General features: G+C 38.1%; 1 protein-coding gene across 13 annotated transcripts in view; it reads right to left on the bottom strand.

The window, feature by feature from the left end:
• Positions 1-21,173, bottom strand: part of camta1 (calmodulin binding transcription activator 1) — a 1,176,955-nt gene that overhangs the window by 18,441 nt on the left and 1,137,341 nt on the right. For 6 of the 13 annotated variants that reach the window (XM_031905359.1, XM_031905367.1, XM_031905365.1 and 3 more), the window contains 3 exons: positions 11,157-11,177; positions 8,305-8,498; positions 7,727-7,801 (listed from right to left, as the gene is read on the bottom strand). In XM_031905359.1, coding sequence (XP_031761219.1) covers positions 7,727-7,801; positions 8,305-8,498; positions 11,157-11,177 — 290 coding nt within the window. Of the gene's footprint in view, positions 1-4,899; positions 4,931-7,726; positions 7,802-8,304; positions 8,499-11,156; positions 11,178-21,173 lie in introns of all 13 variants that reach the window. The other 7 variants (XM_031905360.1, XM_031905371.1, XM_031905364.1 and 4 more) reach the window with 5 other exon arrangements.

Raw genomic sequence — 21,173 nt, 5'->3', positions numbered from 1 at the left:
TGAGCCATTCATTTCTTGCCCTGTGTCCTTGAAATTCACACTGAAACAGAGAGTATAAAGCCATATAGTGATAGATGCATTAAAGGACAAGAAAACATGGATTCACTGTCAGGCCCTGATTTGTGGCGAGGCACAAAGGCCCAGGCCTAGGGCAGCACAAATCGCTTACATACAAAGCACTGGGGACAGGACGGCTAATTACTGTGGGCTGCCATAATTTACCTTTCCCAGGTGTAGAATGTGCAGTAGACTAAAATCCAAAAACTTTACTGCACATAGTAACCAAATGTTACATTGCACATCGAAAAAATAATTGGATTCTCTAGTGAGAACATACTGGCACCCCCACATGAATCTGTGTTTCCTTGTCCTTTAATAAACATAAGCAAACACATATCCTTAAACTATAAACTGTTGTATTCATCTTTACTTCTTTCCCCTATCAGTTTTATATAACACTTCTCCACAATCTCCTTGCAGAGGATTTATTGTAAAAAAGAAAATTTAATATAAGCTTTATCTATTTATCTTTTTAAATATAATCAATTACGCATTCTGTACCATTTCAAAATAATCAATTTAATCTTGATTATCCCCCTCTCAGCAACCGGTCTCTCTTCAGTATCTCTTCATGCAGCAGTCGAGTTCAGGTTTTGATTGACAGGTAGGTCTCATACACCTTTTTGGGGGGGTCCCTTTCCTAGCCAGGGTCGGACTGGGGGGTGAAGGGCCCACAGGGGCTCCAGCCCCAGGGGCCCTGCAGATGTCCCCTAACCCCCCGCAGGGGCCCCCCTAACCCCCCTCGCAGGGCCCCCCCCTCACCCAACGTCCTACCCCGAGCGTGTAAATTTAACGCGGCAGGGGAGGATCAGGGGGAGCACTGCAAGAGTCGGGTCTGGGCCGCCAGGGCCCACTGGGATTTTTCCCGTGTCCCGGCGGCCCAGTCCAACCCTGTTCCTCGCAGATCTGTTGGTGCTAACTCAAATAACACAAACAAAATAACAACATATCACAAAGAAAATCTAACTAAATAACTGACTCTGACACAAATTCTGAATGTAGAGAGAGAATAATTCTGTCAGAGCCAGTTATTTTGAAAGAGTAAGCAAAGTGTGCAACCCCAAGACCTAGAGAGATAGGATGGCACGAACTGGACATTATTAAACAAATTGTACATCTTATTCACGGTGTACCCCCCCAAAGGATGTATTAGACCTGTCTACCAAAACTTGACTTTAATTCCTGCATGAAAAGAGAATGAAAGAAGACAGATGGCGAGAGGGAGTTAGTGAAGAGTAAGTTCATTATTTCAGAAACAGTACAGAATTTTTAACTGATTATATTTAGAAAGTTTCTTATTTTAGTGAGATGCAGCTTATATTAAATTTTCATTTTATGATAGTTCCCCTTTAAGTTTAAAGTTTAACCAATGTTTTCTTTGTATGTAGGAGATAGTGTATGCATTGTGCCCGGGAGAGTTCTTGGTAATGTTTTCCCTCTGCTATTTTCATTCTCAATAGATGCAGTGCATTTTCACAATATTTATCATCCTACCAGTGATCTTACACTTCTGACTCTCATGCCTCCAAAAAGCTGATTGTTGTGCCAGCACCCAGAAACATTGCATTGGCACGGGTACAGGCACACTGAGTAGAATTTGGCCCAAAACTGCACACGCAAGCAGTTTCACTGCAAATTCCACTTTGTGTGACTGCACCCAGGCTGAAGCAGTGGATCTGGGTGCAGGCATATCAGTAAGATTTTTTAAATGTTGGGGCACATTCTCAGCTTGCGTTTATCCGCCTGCTCCGTTTGGCGGTGACCTAACATGACATGATCTTTTTACTTACCTTTTATCTTCTAATCCACACCCACCACCTCATTACCCCATTCTGCCAAAGTTTTGGGTTTGGTGGCCACCTCCAACCTCACCTTATTACTGCCTGCTCCTTAACCCCAGTAATCATTCAACTGCTCATAACAGAGTTGAGATGTTTATTTAGTTATTTAGAGGGATAATTGTGGGATGGTCAAAAATTTCTGATATTACACATTATTGCTGAATGTGCAATTAGCTATAGTTGTGTCCATTAAACTACTTTTGTAATACAGGTATAGGACTCATTATCCAGGATGCTCGGGACCAAAGGTATTCCGGGTGGTAATTTGGATCTCCATACCTTAAGTCTGCTAAAAAATCAATAAAACATTATTTAAACCCAATAGGATTAATTTAAATCCAATGAAGATTATTTATATTTTAGTTGGGATCAATTACAAGGGACTGTTTTATTATTACAGAGAAAAAGGAAATCAGTTTGAAAATTCTCAATTATTTGATTATAATGGAGTCTATGGGAGACAGGCTTTCTGTAATTCGGAGCTTTCTGGATAACGGATTTACGGATAAGAGATCCCATACCTGTACAACATTCTGCTACTTAGTAATGGAGTATTTCTTATACATACATTAGTCTGCATAGCTTACTTTCACTTTATTTCTGTAAAACCACATGGACCATATTTATTTTGTGCACAGAACCTTAATAATTTTAGCATTTATAATTGGAAATATGTACAAGTGCCACTATATTTCTTCCTCCACCAAGGTAAAATAGAATATATAAATATTGTATCTGGCAAGGAATAAAGTGTTAAGGCTGCCATAACTGTCTACCTGACATGTGACCATTCTGCCACTAGGCCCTTGCTATAATGTTCCATTTGGCTACTGATACATATGGTAACATATAACTGATTTTTTCATGATGGGCCAAACAAGTTGATATGAACAGAAATTAGAGAAAGGTATAGCATTGAGGAGAATTGGAAAATGACATTTTCCCCAGTGGGGAAGCCATGACTGAATTTTCTGCAATACACATCAGCTTTGATCAGAAAGTCCTGTTCGAAACTGTATATTTAAATAAATGTTTGATTCAAATCATTTAGACCTCATTCAAATGGACCACAGTTGGCTAAGGTCAACCAGATGAAAAGAAATACGTAATCAGTTCTGCTTCCTGGTTGGCCATTGATTTCTTGTCATTTACATCTTTTTTCATACAGTGTGCTAACGAGCTAACATATTACATGTTTGTGGGATAAATTTTAATAAAATGATTGTGCCATACACAGCAGTCAATGGAGTCCATAGACAAGGGGCCTTTAAGAGCCACATATAACCCACAGGCCAATAGTTGGATACCTTTGCCCTAAATGTTGGATAGTTTCATTAGCCAATCAGAATTGTTGTTTTTATTGATCACATTTTGAGTTTTTTGCAAACTGGTAAGCCACTTGGTTCAGTAAACACCAAAATGGCCTTTTGTTGTGCCCCGTGCGTAGCTAGATTTGGAAGTAATAAACTCCTGAATTAATTCGCATGGCAATTATATGTGATCCTCCGAGCCCTTTAGTAACCAAGGTTAATTATCAATCATTCTGTAAATATATTACATGACCACAATTTACTCAAATTGCCTAGCTACAGCTCTGTACAGGTTCTAAAGAGATGGGAAACTCCAACCCTCCACTTGTTGATTAATAATGCTGGGAATGACATTTTATAACAGCTAGTGGTGGTTATTTGCCTTCCTCCATGCATAAACTTTTTTTGAGCTGATTAGATTGAAGTCACAATTTTTACAGGCATTTTTACTACATGTTCTACGTTTGTCAGGTCTGGAATATCATCAGATTTCCCTACTGAGCAGTGCATCGATCTATATTTGTCATTTCTGAGTACAAAAGATGTATCACATACCTCCCTACTACGATGCACATTTGGCAGACTGTGAATTATTCTTATTATTCCGTTTATTGACATATTAACAGGCAGCATCTATATTATATTATATAAACTTCATTTACTATGTAATTTTTATTTCCCCATGAGATCGTTTTTTGCTACTGTTCCTTTGTCTGAATTAATTTCTGCTTTATGTCTAACCACAGATAGCCCACAAAGGAGTAATAGGTTTGTTATTGCTGTCAGGAACTAATGTGAAGAATATACTTATGCATGCAATTAAAGATGATGCTTGCATTGACTTCATAGTGTGCATGGTACAATGCAGAAATAGCATATCCAAATATACTGAAACAGCTAATGTTATTTATTCTTGCATTGTCCAGATTATTGTAAGGTACCCAGGCAGTCTGAAAATTCCAAGAATAATTTGAAATGGTTTTATATTGTTTTATGAAGCAAGCAGATTGTTGATTCAAATCAGGGCTGGTTTAAGGGTACTGCAGAGATGGCATTTGTCCTGGGCCTTCAAAACCAGAAGGGACCCCTTAGCTAGAAAATGTCTTTGGTGAAAATGCAAATGTCATATTATTACATTGTGTAATAATAGATATTTTTATTATTCATCTCAGTGATGTTTAACCTGTACCTTTCCAGCTGATGTTGAACTAGAGTTCCCAGAATCCCTGGGAGTTATAGTCCAATAACTGCTGGTGGGTCGCAGGATTAACATCCCTTTTTCTTTTGGAGCTGCCAGCCTTAGTGCGTTAACCCTCTTCCTCATCACCAGCACTGACTGAAATCTTGATCTTGAGTTTTAGCTCTACCTCAGCAATGTTCAAGATGGTCAGGAAAAAATGCCTTTTTTTCTGGTGCCATTGGGTCCTTTCCACCACTTTCCAAGCATGCCCAGTGATGGTTTGGCAAGGCCAGTTTTGTTTCTCATGCAGTTTGATCTTTAGCATACCCATGTGCTTTACCGTAAAGCATTTGTCATAGCAAATGCAACTGAATGGTTTCTATAGTTTCCATACTTGATGGATGTGACTCTTATTGGCAAGTCTTATCTGCAGCCCCATGCAAGCAGGCACAAAGCAACGAGTTAAAGAAACGAAAGAGAGAAACTGGCTAGCAGATGCTAAACTCACCCTTTTGTACAGTCTATGGTCCACCAGAGGGCTTTAGATAGCAAAACAATAGCAGAGAGCTATTAGCAAAACACGTGTAACTGATGAAAGAGAAATCTTATAGATACATTAGATTAAGTAAATGCTATCTTTAACATGCTTAATCAGCTGATGTCTCAAGGGAATGTAATATTCAAGAACAATTCTCAGATGCATTTTTTATTGTAAGTTTTGGGTGAATTAGGTATTTTGCAACTGCAAAAAAATGTCATTTGGGAAACACATATGGTACAACTTTGCTACAATGAATATACACAGTATCATTTGGTTAGAAAAATATTTTTTCAGTACAAAAGAAAAAACTGTATATCCTGTTTTCTTTGGGTTCTTCTTTTTTTAAAGTGATTCTTTTTGAAGTATGAGGGTGCAGCTTATTCCTTTCACCAAGTATTCCTTAGCATATTCTTATACATAAAAAGGGAAGCAAATGCTTTTCTTTGCCATTGTACAAATATTTTCCATAGACATGAATACCTCAACAGCGTATAGCTACCAATATTTGGAGGAAGCTGTAGGAAACCCCCTGGAAACCCACATGTCACAGATCCTTAGATTAGCACTTACATTTCTAAGTCACAATCCTCACTCCAACCCCCAACAAATTAATTAAGATATTGCTTTTTTTCACTGGTATCTTACAGTAATACATGTTCACCAACTTCAAATTAAAACACACTCATGCTTAGGCTTTATTTTGCGGGTCAGAATAAAGGGTGTAATTAAATCATCAGAACCATCCGCATATTGTTTCTCTGGATGCAAATTGTGAAAGAATTGTAATATAATAGGTTATCCAGTAATCGAAGACTGTTTATAATACAGCAGTAATGTCACATCTATTATACTGCCCAGAGAAATAGTAGTTCTACATCCTTCTATAATAAATGTATAGAACACAATAGTCAGGAGCCCTTCCTAAAATATCTTTTAAAGGTGCTTAGTGATGTTATTGTTTATATTAGAAACTACAATGACATTCGATGACTTGCACACACCATCTTTAAATGGTCATAGAACTCTTTTATTATATAAAGTATGAGGATATAAGAGTCTTGGAGTCTGATGGCCTATGGCCTGTCATGGGACTTGTTATGATATTACAGCAAATCAGTTATAACATATGACTGCAAAGACTGCATTCCCTGGCCTAGTTTTACTCTTCTAATGATCCAGCATTTACAGTTGTTAGATGTTTAACTTCTTCACACTGGGATCATGGTATAAAGTAAACCTCCTTAAACTATACATATTTATTTATATTAAATAAAAATAGAGCATGTACTAGCTTGTGACATTTAATCAATTACACTCAGCTACTACCAATGCAGCACTACGTGCAACCTACAATTCACAATACAGCATCTTCTAATAGACTAAATTAATTAATTTACTTTATTTATTAATTAAATTACATTACAGTTATTACAGCTTTCCTTCTCCTTTAATACACAATACAGTACTACTGGAAATTAGAAGGAGTACTGGTATCTTCTTTTGAGGAAGGATTTATCAAGTTCGAGATGAAAATTGAGTTCAGTCTTGAATGAAAAAATGTCCTTCAGATTAAGATTTTTTTGCCATTGAAAAAACTTTCTAGCATCTTCTCACCAGTATTTCCTGAATATATTTCACCTCTAGAGGCCCTGGCAGTTATTCAAACCACACCTGGGTGTATTTGAATTTAAATATATATATACCTTTGCTTACGCAGGGATTCTGAAGAGTTCTTAAATTGTGATACCATACAAGTAATAGGAACCGTGTACAACTAAAAAAAAAATATCTTTGCGTGTGACTTTATGAAAAAATTAATGCGATAAAGTAACACACTAATAAAAAACACGAGAATCAGTATTTCTCTTTTTAAGATGTAGTGAAAAGAAGGTAAAATGTTTTATAAAAAATCTAAATACCTCTACTTCACATCACACTATGACACAATGCAAAGTGTCCAAAAACAGGTATTATACAATAAGGGGCCCATTTATTATGCTGTGTAAACTAAATTTGCAGACAAAAAAGGGGTAAAAAGCAGTGTAAAATAAATGGCAAATTTATCAGGGTGTATTTAATTTCATGCCATCCAAACACCAGATTTAAAGCTTCAGACCTTGAGTAAGTTCTGGCGGAAGTCGCTCTTAGAAAAAACCTATTAGAAATGACACCATTTCTTTATGCGACAAATGTGTGGAAAATTTTGCCAATGGTTTTTATACCACAAAATAAATCTGCCCCTAAGTGCGCTGCTGCTGTCAGATGATGTAAAAGCCACTCAGGAAATTTATTTTCTATGATGAAACAGAGCTTTTCCTTTTCTCTCAAAATAAAAGCTCTAGTAGCTGCTTCAGTGGAGTAAACCATAGCAACCAGCCAGATACTGGTTGACAGCTTTCTGCAAGTAGAATACTGAAAGCAAAGTCCTGATTTGTTGTTAGGAGTTAATGCTATAAGACTCCAGTGTATTTGCAGCAACTGCTTCAATGGCAGCTCTGTAATTATATAGCATTTTTGTGTTGGAAGTTTCTGATTAAGATTAAAGGCCTCTAAAAATCCCCCAAACTTCTCAAGAACTGATTTCACCAAGTTATGGAATGAAATGAATTTTCATATAAATTCAAGTTTAAAATTCTATTTCCATTCAAACTTACCTTGTGTTGAAAACCCTTTGCCACACACGGAGGGAGGTGGCTGACATTTTATCTATTTCAGTGATTCAGTTAAAGAAATGTTATACATGCTTCAGGACAATATTCACATTTATACGGTTAATGTAGTGTCTATCACATACCTGTGACGGCAGCGACGTAAAAACCTCATTATCTTCCGCGCAGCCTGGTCCTGCTTTTTCGTTAACAAACTGCTTCTAATGACAAAAAAATTAATATTAGTACATTTCCATCTTGATATCTTCATGAGAAATAGATCTCATTCTTTTATTGCAAGTCCCTCCTCTTAATGTAAAACAAAAACAGATGCTGTGACCCTGCAGTTAAAATGAGTAATTTACTATTACCCTGGACACAGGCAGTACTGTATTTATGAGGGGAAATTCAGGTCTCTATACTGCTTTTAGATGGGCCTGCTGAAAAAAGTGCAGGGCAACAAGTGTAAAAAACATGATAGAACCTAGTAAACTATCCGTAAAATCTATTTGTTGCAGTCTAATAGATTGCAGTTCCCATATATCCATATGCCACACATTCATTCAGCAAAATCCATAAAAATGAAAAGAAAGATGCTAAGTAAGAGAATGGATGACTATGAAGAACTGCTTTTTTGACCAAATTGCCAAGGGCACCATACTGGGCTGTGCCTGCTGTTCATACTTGGGAGCGGAAACAGGTTAAAGACACCCAGTATTCACACCTCAGTTTCTGTTGCACAAGAGAAGCGGTCCGACGCCTTTGCCTCATTTTGCCACATTCTTTGTAACTCCTGTAGTACTGCTGGATTAGCACCGCGGCGCGTCGGCTCTGCTGAAACTTCTTCTGCTCGTAATAGCTTCGAAACTTGCTCTGGATGAGGATTGCAGCTTGTGTCATCTTTTTATAAAGTGCATACTGTGGATGAGACAATAAAACACAACTTGGAATCAAGGTGTATTTTTAACCCTTTTCTCTACTCTTTATTTTGCCCTAAACATTTTGGAAGCCATTATAAACTCTAATGGGGCAATGTAATAAAAGGTGGAAAGCTTGCTGCAGGTATAGTAACCCATAATATTCAATCAAAATGTAGTATTTAAAAGCATGTAGCGTTTAAAAGCAAACATCTGTTTGCTAAAAGCTTCCTCTTACAGTTCTATGGACTATCGCTGTATGTTACCCTCTAGTACCCTTTTAGTAGTAATACATTAACTGGACAGTTATGGAGTATTTGTCATAGTCCCTCTGCTATATAAGAGGTTCATATATCATGGACAATGGGCTCCCCTGCCTACCGAACGTTGGCCATGCTGTCTCTATCATGGCGAGGTTTAGTACAGGGCAGACTAGAGGACATGATTTATCAGTTATTCCAGTTGCAATTCTACCCTGATTTTTACAAAATGTATTTAAAAAAAATCTAAAACATGCTGAGAAGCCATAGAAGTCAATAATAAGTATATCTTCACCATTGAAACATGCAAGCATTTAGAAATTTTCCAACTTGCTTGGAATTAAATGGGGAAAAGGTGATTTGTGGCTTTTCTTGTCACCACAATTTGATTGTGATTAATCTATTAGAAATTAAGAGTATGCAAAACCGTGGAAGGAAAAATAAATTGCATTTGTAAGAAAGGATGTAAGGATTTGTAAGAAAGGATTTTCAAGATGTACTTGAAATTAGTCAAAGCTGGGCCTTAACTAGATGCTTTGTGTACAATGGTTGGGGGCACCATTATGAAAAAAAATTGCAATGTTCCTATGCACTGAGCAATGATGAACTACTGTGGGGGTGGAATTAGTAAGGTAAGTTTTTACTTTGATTATTTTCCATAACTTTTTTTTTATGACCAGAGCCAGTTAGAAATACTACACTTTTTACATAAATCTTGTGAGCAAGAATCTGTCTCTAATTTATATGTAAATGTTATATATTTCTTCAAATAAATGATATTAATATGCATAATTAAGCTGCTGAAAAGCCAAGATAGATAGCAGAGGATGCTGGGTGTTACAGAGAATAATTTGGAAACAGTCAAATAGATATTGGTAAAGCATGCTCATTTTGCTACATGAGATATTCAGTACCACAATCAGATCAATTAGGAGTGAACAGAACATTACCAAATGAGCACGTGTGCCAAATTGTGCTAGACAGCTGATTCCACCCGACTGTCACATGGTACATTTGCACTGGCCAAGAACTGTCTGATTGTTTTGTCTCTAGAAAGTTGCTGTCACGGGAAAGATATTTGGGTGGAAGGTCAAACCAGAAAGACAGCAATAATTATTAGAATATGCTAAAAATATGATCATTAGGGAACACTGAAAAGTGTAGAATAATTTATTATAACAAGATGGAAAAGCTTGGCAATACAGAAATACTGCTCCAGCTATTTAATAAAACAAAGTTATAAAGTATCAGTGCCACTAGGGGGTGTCAGACTCTTCTAACTGTATTTATAGGAGCCAGTAACTCAATGCACACTGACAGTGCCTGTGGATTTATTATACATTAAACTGTCATTTACTATTGTAGGTTATTATCATAACTAAGAAACTAGGAAAAAAGAGACAATGATGCCTCTTTCTGTGCGCAATCAATACTAAGTGGCCCCTTTTTCCTAGACACTGCTAAAGGATTAGAATGTGCATCATTCTTCTACCTAGTTAATTAATAAAACTACAGAAGGAAAGTTGGCTAATGGCTATATTATGTGCCTTGTGGGACATACTGTTGGGGTTCATTTATTAACTCTAGGCAAATTTGCCACACACAGTTAGCCATGGCAACCATAGACAACATCCCAACTGCAGTAGGTTGATCAAAGTGAATTGCTAGTAGGGGATTCTATGTGTCACCACACCAGGGTAAATGTATTCAGTGTTAGTCACGTATGGGAGAAAAACGCTACATAAAGATCACCATTATTTAAATGCTTTTATGGCAATACCATTTGCTGCCACACAAAGAGCAGGGGCCAATAAAACAAACTTCTACTGAAAAGTAAAGTTACAGAAATCTAAGATGCACTCACAGAAGGACAGGGCTGTTTTGCATGATGCTGCATTCTTCCAGATAGCAAAACACCCTGTATGTCCCTGGCCTATATGCCAATGAGTGACTTTTTACTAATCCTGCCAAAAATGTAACTTATACAGACCTTAAACCAAATACTTACCATTATATGCAAACATAACAAGGTTAGCACTAATGTTTTGCAATGCTGGCGTCCTGATTTTGATTCTGACCTAGGCCCAATCTACAATGACTTTGTATGTTCCTGTTCTGTGTGGGTTTCCTACAATTATCCAAAAACATACATCCAACTATCCAAAAACATACAGCCAATTAACTAGCTCCTGACTTTAATTAATAATGTTGTTTTAATATTTTTGGGACCTTAGACTGCTCCACTGGGCAGGGTCTGATGTGAATGATGAACAGTCTCTGTATAACACTGTGTAAATATGTTGGTGCTACACAAATGATAATACAAAAATAACAGCAAACCACAGTAAACTGCCAGTTTATAACAATAACGAGTATTAAAAAAAAATTTATGTGTTTACCTTCAAGGCTATCCATGTAAGCTTGGGAAAGAAAAATACAATTGTAGTTAGTAGGGAACAGCAAACAATTCTAGGTTAGCAGGGAACAGGGAAAACACTTAATAATAATATTTAAAATATAAAAGGGTATCATTAAAATGAACTACCTCTATTTAACCAAACAATTCTTATTGGAGGGTTAGATAGGGCGAGAGAGTACAGGTAAGAATATAGAAAATTGAGTTTAGCATGCCTGCACTTGTTTCCTTCGCCATTTTGTTTCTACCTCCTGTTTCTAATAGATTGTAAGCTCTATCAGGCAGGCACTTCATTTGGATTGTGTACTGAGACTCCTACCGCTTAAGTATTTATTCTCAGTCTAATTTATACTACCTATAGCCCTATGTGTGTTTATACCTTCTAAAGCATTGTGACAATTTCTGGTGCTATTTAAATAAATACCATACAATACAATAGTTCTTTATCATTGAAAAAACTGATGGCTCTAAAGACTACAATCCTGAAACTTGGAACATCTGTTGGGGCATAACTAAAGCAAATTCAGTAAATACTATTCTATTAGAGGGTCATACAAAGTAATGTTCAGATGGGATTTGAGAATTGCCAAGAGTGTGGTGTCAGCCGACCCTAACTGTTTCAGAGATTGCCCCAAACAGGCTTGATGTATTATATTTGGTGGACCTGCCTAGGCTATAAATTATTATTTTTTATGTTTCTAACATTAACGTGAAACGTGACCCAATGTCTGCCTTATTAAATGAAACGTGTCCAGTTTCGCAAACTCCAGCATAAACTGCTTACAGTAATCTTTTTAGCGGCTCAGTAAATTACTGCCGAGGCATGTCTAAGTCTAAACTGATATACATCACAGTCTTTAAGCATAAAACTGACTGGATCATGATGAATGAAAAGCTAACTAGTTTTCGATCCAATACACATGCTGGAGCCAGGGCTCGATTATAGGCGACCTGACCCAACCTCTAGAATGCTACTCTCAAGATGACTTAATAAATATTCCCCAAGCTTTATCTTCTTGTCCTCATCAGATAAGCTCTACCCACGCCCATTGTACGCAACTAATAATCTGTGAATGGTACGAAACACGTAAGGCTTTCTTTGTACTTTTATATGTGGACTAAATAAACTTTATATAATTTTTTAACTACAATATGGCTGCTTGTTGCTATATACTTTTGGGAATTCGGAGTGCCTACCTATATCAATTTTACACATGATTTTCTCCATGATGGCTCCCTAAGATGAAGGTCTGGGGCATGAGCACCCGGACCCATCTTTACTATGGGTAAGACTGACACTTTGCTTGCTAAAATTGTGATTACCCCTTAAGATGTTTTGAATGTATCATTTACGGCTAGCTTATTAATTATTGCTATAAAGTGCGAGAACAAGTTTGTTACATGTATAGGTGCTGAGCTTAATATGTTGTTTGATTCTTCAACTGATTTCAACATAACTTTTGCAATTATGTGACAGCCTTTTTAAGGCCACATATATGCACTGTACTGTAAAACATTTAGATTGATTAATACAATTATTAATGAAAAAATTTGTGTTTTTTTAATGTAAACAATAAGTAAAACACGTTTTAACACAAGTCCTATTTATTGTGTTCATGTTGTAACACAATTGTATATAAGCTTATACTGCCCCTTTAAAGAACAAAAATTAATAAAACATTCTTGTTTGGTGTGCACATATGGTGTATTGTTGCTGTAATAAACAATTTAATTATACATGTAGTTTGTCCTTGTTGCTCGTTTTATTGATTAATTAAACGAGCTCTGGATTCCACAGGCAACAGATGCCACCCTTCTTATCTTAATTTGGCTTAATAATAATTTGGGTTACCTTGAGACATCGTCCTCTAATCACCCCTAGGAATGTAGCTTTGATAAGGGCAACAAAGTAACTATCTGCCATTGCCTTAGACACCAGTTTGGGACTCCTCTGGCTTCCTATTAATATTTATATAATTATATGGCACTGTGATTATTTAAGTAGAACTAAAGCTTAACAACGAAGTAGGCTGGTAAAACTGCATATTGTGTTTTGGACTTCTTTACTACCCAAAGGTGAGCACAACCTTTTAGCAGTAAAGGTCTGTGCCTCCAAACAGGGATGGGGCAAGCCGGCCAGGCCCCCTAGGCAACCTGGTCAGCCACCTTGGCATTGTACCCTCCCACCCCCCGCGTGTGTGGAGTCATTGCCCCCACTGCACAATGACAAGTGGTGGGGCAATGGCAAGGGACTGCGGACTAGGGGTAGGCAGGAGATTTACCTGCCTGGCACCTCTCCTTCTTTACTTCCTAGGCTCTTCTGCCTACCCCTAGTTCTGGCCCTGCCTTTAAAGATGTGATCAGTAGATTTTCATCTTGTTTTCTGCTCATTCACAGAACATATTCTGGGCTACTCTGAATTGCCTCAGCTAAGGGGCCAACTCACAATATACTTTATTTATGCAACAGAAATAAATAATCAGCCCTCTAGCATCAGCTCCTATGACAAAGGGACCTAGTTTTCTGATGGATGATTTCTGATGATCCCTAAGATTAGCTTCTTAACAGCCGCCCAGAGCATACTGAGCAGGTGCGGTGCCACTGACACTTAAAAGATGGACAAAGAAGATGGCCAATTCCTGGCCAAACTTTGAAGGCCTGAACCATTACTGTCACAGGACTGCGGAACCTCTCTGCTGGCATTCCTAGCCATTATCATCTTAAAGCTTTAGTTATCCTTTAACCATTGTCATTTTCTATTTCTTAAAAATTATTTTCTCTTCCCTATAAACCTCATAATAGTCTGGTCCTGTGTCATCCTTCTTTCCTCATCTCTTTTCAAATTAATGCAGATTAATCAATTTAAGATTATATCTACCACATGGTCAGTTAATTATAATTATGAAGTTGCAAATGAGCCAATGTTCTTTGGGGAACAACACAACATGCTCTGTAGAACGTGCATCATCTTGTTTCCCCCTTCTTACATATAACATCATTTGCTGGCAAAGAACAAGAAATAAGTGAAACATGCTGTGCCCTATTGTATAAAGCTCTCATTCTCTTCCATTTAAATTCCCCAAATGAGAATGTAAGAATAAATTAGTGTGGTTTTGCGAATAGAGCTATTGATTTTGTTATGGGCCGCTGAAGAATCAGCTGAAGATGCACTGAAATGCTGAGTTATTGAAATTTTTTTTTGCTTACAACATCAAAATACACACAATAAGCAGAGTTACATTTCACACTTTAACTGTAATAAGCAAAAGATTATTTTGGGGCTCTGTACGCTAGCATGCCCGCAGCAGAAAAGAAACATTATTCTTAGATTAAAGTAGTGTGTGCTAGTTAGCCTGCAAAAGCTTTGTCACTAGTAATACATCTGGGAACCCTCCTGATTGGGTCTTGGTTTCCCTTCTGCTCAATTTTTATGATTCTCGCAACACAATTTGAAATGAAGGAAATGACCAAAGTCAAAGGGGCTGATTTACTTACCCACGAACGGGTCGAATGGAGTCTGATTGCGTTTTTTTCGTAATGATCGGTACTTTGCGATTTTTTCGTATGTTTTGCGATTTTTTCGGATTCTTTACGAATTTTTCGGATCCAATACGATTTTTGCGTAAAAACGCGAGTTTTCCTATCCATTACGAAAGTTGCGTAAAAAGTTGCGCATTTTGCGTAGCGTTAAAACTTACGCGAAAAGTTGCGCATTTTTCGCGTAAGTTTTAACGCTACGAAAAATGCGCAACTTTTTACGCAACTTTCGTAATGGATACGAAAAACTCGCGTTTTTACGCAAAAATCGTATTGGTACCGAAAAATTCGTACAGAATCCGAAAAAATCGCAAAACATACGAAAAAGTCGCAAAATGTTCGTTTTCAAGTCGGAACTTTTCCAATTCGGGTCGGATTCGTGGGTTAGTAAATCAGCCCCAAAGAGTCAGCAGCAATGCAGTGAGCAGATGCAATGATTACATCTTCAGGCTCCTAACCAGTGTGGCCATCAAGCCTGGACTGGCAATCTGTAGATTCTGGCAAATGCCAGAGGGGCTGCTGTAAGATGCCACAGACAGTCACTATTTAGTGGGATGGTGGGGGCTGTTTGGGTCCATAGTGTTCATGTCCTGTAAGACTTTATAAAGTCATCCAAAAAACTAATATCTAAAAACAAAGTTGGCCAGCTATGAGAAATGCCACAAATAAAATGTTGCCACCCAAGATAACTTTGTGATATAAGCAACAAATACCCATTGTGACATCCCTTCCTGCGAGCAGCCTGTCGCCTTGCTGAAAAAGACAATTAGACTGTCATACTGTATATCCCTGCCGTACGCAGCAGTGCAAACAGATATGCCCCAGATAAATGGCAGAAAATGTAAAAGACAATATGACAAAATGAGTATGAATCATTAACGCAGCATCACAGCCACAATCAGCGTTGTGATATGATGCACTAAAATAATCCTCTGGTTTTTAATAGCCACCACTGTGACGAAGGCTGCCACATTCAGTGCTGATGAGATTAATTTAATGGGCAGTGGTGTAAACAAAACGAAGGTCCAAATATTATTTCAATATAATATAGCACCACAAAAATAAATGTTTTACTGTATGTCAAAATGTAACAGCAAATCTCTCCTTTAGAATGGAATAATGCTCTTTTGTCATTGTGACTCATCTACATGGGAAGTACCTAATGCGCAAATTAAACAGCAATGTGAAATAGGTTGTTACAAAAGCCAGATTTCATGTGCATAAGAATCTTTTTATTAACCAGAAGGAACTAGTTCCATGGTGTCAAGAGAGTCATACTACATGTGAGTGCACATTAAGAACTGGCATAGGAGTCTAGTTCAGAAGTCCAACATACTGGTCCTACAGCAAACAGAAACTCTAGTCTGATCAAGTACCCACATACAACATAGTAAGCTTGGATGAGGGTGAAAAAAAGACAAATGTTCTTCAAGTTCAACCTTTGCCTAAAAGAAACCAGAGGAAGGCGAAATTCCTGCAAGTGGGTTTGTGCTAAAGTGGACACAAATGTTGTGTGTGTTCCTTCCATATAACCCTTCTGCATTGTAGCCTGCCCGTCATACTGACACCTCAGATGGGCTAAATGAGAATAAATAATACATATATAAAAGTTATGTCAGCATGGTACATGATAAATATACAGGTATGAGATCTCTTATCCTGAAACCCGTTATCCAGAAAGCTCAGAATTATAGAAAGGCCATCTCCCATAGACTCCATTTTAATCAAATAATTCAAATTTGTAAAAAGGATTTCATTTTTCTCTGTAATAATTAAACAGTACCTTGTACTTGATCCCAACTAAGATATAATGAATTCTTATTGGAGGCAAAGCAATCCTATTGGGTTTATTTAATGTTTAGATTTTTTTTAGAAGACAAAATATGGAGATCCAAATTATGGAAAATTATGTGGAAAACCCCAGGTCCCAATCATTCTGGAAAACAGGTCCCATACCAGTATATCAAATTAGAGGCTGGTGTGAGCTCCCAGTATCATGGGACAGTATGGGTTTGTAGGGCACAAATTGCCAAACAGATATACAGTAGCTGGCAGAGAGAAACACAGGCAAGCACAACCTTGTTCTCTGGAAGAACATGACATAAATGAAATGTGATCCTAATTTGTATGAATCAGAATTAACTTTCCTTGAGGGAGAGAACTATTCTTAGCTTACCGCCTCTTATTTCCATTCCAGCATCTCTGTGGAACAATAAACCTTATGCACATTAGCACTAGTCACTTTGCAATAAACATAATGAATGTCTACAGATGTATTAACCTGGTCTATGTCTGTTCTTTGCAAATGAATAATAATTGCAGGTGCTGTCTTCTTTAATTGACATTGGAAGGTTAAAAAGTTTGTTCCTAGTTAACAAAACAGCTGTACTCACCATCCAGTGACCTGAAGCTTGCTTTGCAATAGGCTACCCTTACTGGCAAACAGCTGCCTATCAATGTAGCTAACTTATACTTGGTTGATTTTTAGTTTCCTATCAAGTATTATTCTTTCTAGTCTTGATGGTTGTATATCATGTCTGCAGGTTTTTGTTCAACATCCGCATTCCGAAATTAACGTTAATTTATATTTGTGGGTCATTTACTTAACCAGGGGGAATGCTGCATTCTGTACTTAGTATCATACTGCCACTAGCTGCAGGAAGCAGCATTAAGGAATGCAGTGTTAAGGTGCCCATACACTATAAGATCCGCTCGCTTGGCGATGTCGCCAAGCGAGCGGATCTTCACCCGATATCCCCACCTACGGGTTGGCCCTGGGGCCAAACGATCGGATTACATTTGAGCTTATGGGGCAGTCGGTTCAGGGACTGCATCAATGAGCAGATGCGGTCCCCGATCCGACCGGATTTTCTAACCTGGCCGATCGAGATCTGGCCAATTTCAGGCCAGATATCGGTCGGCCAGGCAGCTCTGTTCTGCCCATACACAGGCCGATTAGCTGCCGAATCGGTCCAAGGGACCGATATCGGCAGCTATAGTCGGCCCGTGTATGGGGACCTTTAGGGTTGCCACCTGGCCAGAATGTCACCTGCCTAGCCAGTAAAATACTAGCCAAGACCAGGGCCGGTATTACAAATGTACTGGCATTGTAGCTGCCTCTAAACTAGTAATCAGTACTTATTTGGCCTGTGGCCCGCCTATGAACTGCTCCAATCCCCTTGCTTCCCACCCTGTTTTCCTGCCACAAACCCAGCCTACTTACAGAACTTGCACCGGCTCTGTCCAACATCACCCTTACAACATCACTACTCTGCCCCTGTGATGTCACACTGCACCCTCTTTGGACCTGCCCCTACCCCTTATGTCATTGGCTGGCAGTGTCAGACTGAGATGACAGGGGCCCACCAGAAAACCCTGGATAATGGACCCACTCTCAAAACTTTAATTCCTTCTCTCCTCCCTCAAACTCTTTATTATCCTACATACTATACTCTATTCTTCCATCTATCAAGCTTTGTTGTTCCCATACAGAAATAGGTAATGACCATAAATAGTCTAAATACATAAAAGCAAGAGGACCCACTGACACCTGGGCCCACTGGGAGTTTTCCTGGTGTCCTGGTGGGCCAGTCCCACACTGTCGGCTGGTAAAGGCCTAAGGAAAGTATGGCAACCCTTAATAAGGCCTATGGCAGCTTCTTAACTTAGCCTTTACATACCACCAGCCCTCTGATGCGCCTTAACTTGCACATCTAAATGATTTACAAGTTAGAGGATGGGTGGGGGGTACCTACATGCCTCCCCACACCAATATTTTGTGAGAAGTGGCTCCAAAAGGTAGTGCAGTGAGCTGCAGCAATTTGTAAAGAGCAGGGTGAAGTGTGCAAAACTCACTGATTGTTCCCTTTTTGCACTCCGCACACTGCATTCCGTAATGTAAATTACTATTGGTTTCTTTATTACCCTGGAAAAGTATTTCATTGCCATGTTTCAGAGCTGTTTGGAAAATGGGTTTCTGGATAATAAATGTCATGCTTTAGTGTTTGTATAAAACATCCCTTCTTTTGATGTTAAACATATATTTATACATATTACATATACCAGTATTAATAGATTAAAATGGAATCTATGGGAGATGTCTTTTCTGCAATTCGGAGATTTCTGGATAATGAGTTTCCAGATAATGGACCCCATATCTGTATTATCCTCTTGCTTTTACATATTTTGAATGGACAGTTAACCTAGTGCCAGGTTGATAAAACCTTGGAGGCCTAAAGTAGAACCCATCTGTTGATTCAATGAAAAGCTATTTCAGCCCTCACCCTGATTGGCTCCATAGGAGGACATAGGAGAAAAAGCCACCAAGGAAATAAATATGTCTTGCACAAATATATTAAAATCTACTGGTTTTCTATAGTCCTTGGCCTCCCATCAGCCACTGGGCCTGATTTTTTTTTTAGTGTTATGCGCCTTGGTGCCACCTATTCTCAGTCCAATCGCTAGTAGTATATAATAAAATTTACAATCTACAAAGTATTAGTCATTTAATGTAAACTCTGAAAAATCAACCTGGGTGTATTCATTGGATTTTGGACTTTGTTCCAGGTTCCAGACCTGCCACTCTAAGAAATAATTCCAAATTGTTTTCTATTTTTCTATTGTGTTTTTCAAGCAAAATAAAGTTTACTTACACTATATAAATTATTTTAATCTTATTTTCTTCAGCCTTGGAATTCACAATTGCAGCAAGCAGCTGGGTGCCATTTTGTAGACACTGTAATTAAGGCAAGCATTGCATCCTGCCTAAATCTTGTTTCTGTGCCAGTATGAGTGACTTGATGCACTGGTTACAAAATTAGATGGTGAGGAGGGAGGCACACAGGCGGGGCAGGTAATATATGATTGACAGCTGGGATTTTTAAATGCTTTTATAACAGGTATGGATTTGTTAATAAAACATGATTTTGGGTTTCATGTTTAATTTGAAAATGATTTTTATTGTACAGCTTTTTATGTCTGGATGATAGGTCCACTTTAATGGTTGGTTCAGAGTCAATAATATATTTCTGAGTGATAGATCAGCGTACATATTTTTTTTATCTGCAATATATTATCCCCATTCCGATTAAGCAGAAAACACTGCACAACGGTAACACTTTCAGTCTACATACCTGGCTTTTTCTTGGTCTAATCTGATGTACTATTCCAGAGTAGTAATAAAAATATTGCACTGGCTATGAAAGCAATAAACCTAACACTGGGAAAGGAATGACTGCGTGATTCATGATTATCTCAGTTTTAATAAAAACAAGAAAGTCTGATACTTGCTTGTTCTCTTTTAATTTGAAAAATATCAAGATTACTTCATGCTTAGGCAACAGTTAAATATTAATACGGTGCTATCATCATAACTCCAACTATAAGATGTGGCAACTCCGACAGGGAGACAGGCTAGGATTTTCACATTTGCATTTTAAAGATCAGTGAATATGCTTTTTTTATTATCTGTCACATGTACAGCATTGAATAATAATGAACAAATGCTGATTTCCTTGCAGATCTCTTCCAGATGTACAATACTTGAAGTGTTATAGGAATTTAAGTTACAATATGAGCATCAAACAATGGAAAGACGTAGCTGGATCGAATTATGCCTTTTAATTAAGGGAGGACCATGGAGTCTTTAGTTGTTCTAGACCAGGGGTCCCCAACCTTTCTTACTCGTGAGCCATAATCAAATGTAAAAAAACTTGGAGAGCAACACAAGCATCATAAAAGTTCATGGAGGTGCCAAATAAGGGCTAAGATTGGCTATTAGCCAGCCTCTATGCAGACTATCAGCTTACAGGAGGCTTTATTTGGTAGAAAATCTTGTTTTTATTCAACCAAAACTTGGCCCAAACCAGGAATTCAAAAATAGCTACCTGGTTTGGGGGCACTGGGAGCAACATCCAAGGGGTTGGTGAGCAACATGTTGCCCCTGAGCCACTGGTTGGGGATCACTGTCCTAGAACTACAAATCCCAGAATGCCACTAACAGCAAAAGCATGCTTAAAGTACTTAGTCCTCTTCTAGATTTACAGTGCATGGTTGGAGGACTTGCATTTGTGCTGTTTAAGCTTGGTCTCAGTCTGCAATCTGTATTGTTTTTGTTCAGGGGCCCCCTTTGCCAATAGCAAGGTTCTATGAAATGCAGATATGCAGGCATTGTTCAATGAATATCTAAGATAGGAAGTAAGTATTCACCCCCAAATCCCACCCTTAATAGCCTTCAAGGAGGGCTTTCAGGTGCATTTAGGAAAAAAAATTGGCCCTCATGCTGGATCCCTCAGTCACTATTCTGTGTACCACTAGTAAGCCTAGGCCCAGAGTTTGGAAACTGCTTTAAGGTTACCTGTATTTTTATGATGATTCTGGAACAATCATGATCTAATCTCTACATTCTATAGCCATAGCCTTACATGCCAACATAATAGTGTTAGAAGTTGGGGGTGCAAAAGGG

The sequence above is a fragment of the Xenopus tropicalis genome, chromosome 7 (genome assembly GCF_000004195.4).
Source record: "Xenopus tropicalis strain Nigerian chromosome 7, UCB_Xtro_10.0, whole genome shotgun sequence".
Classification (NCBI taxonomy): domain Eukaryota; kingdom Metazoa; phylum Chordata; class Amphibia; order Anura; family Pipidae; genus Xenopus; species Xenopus tropicalis.
Note: the sequence above shows the minus strand (reverse complement) of the source record. Positions and strands in the feature narration are given on the sequence as shown.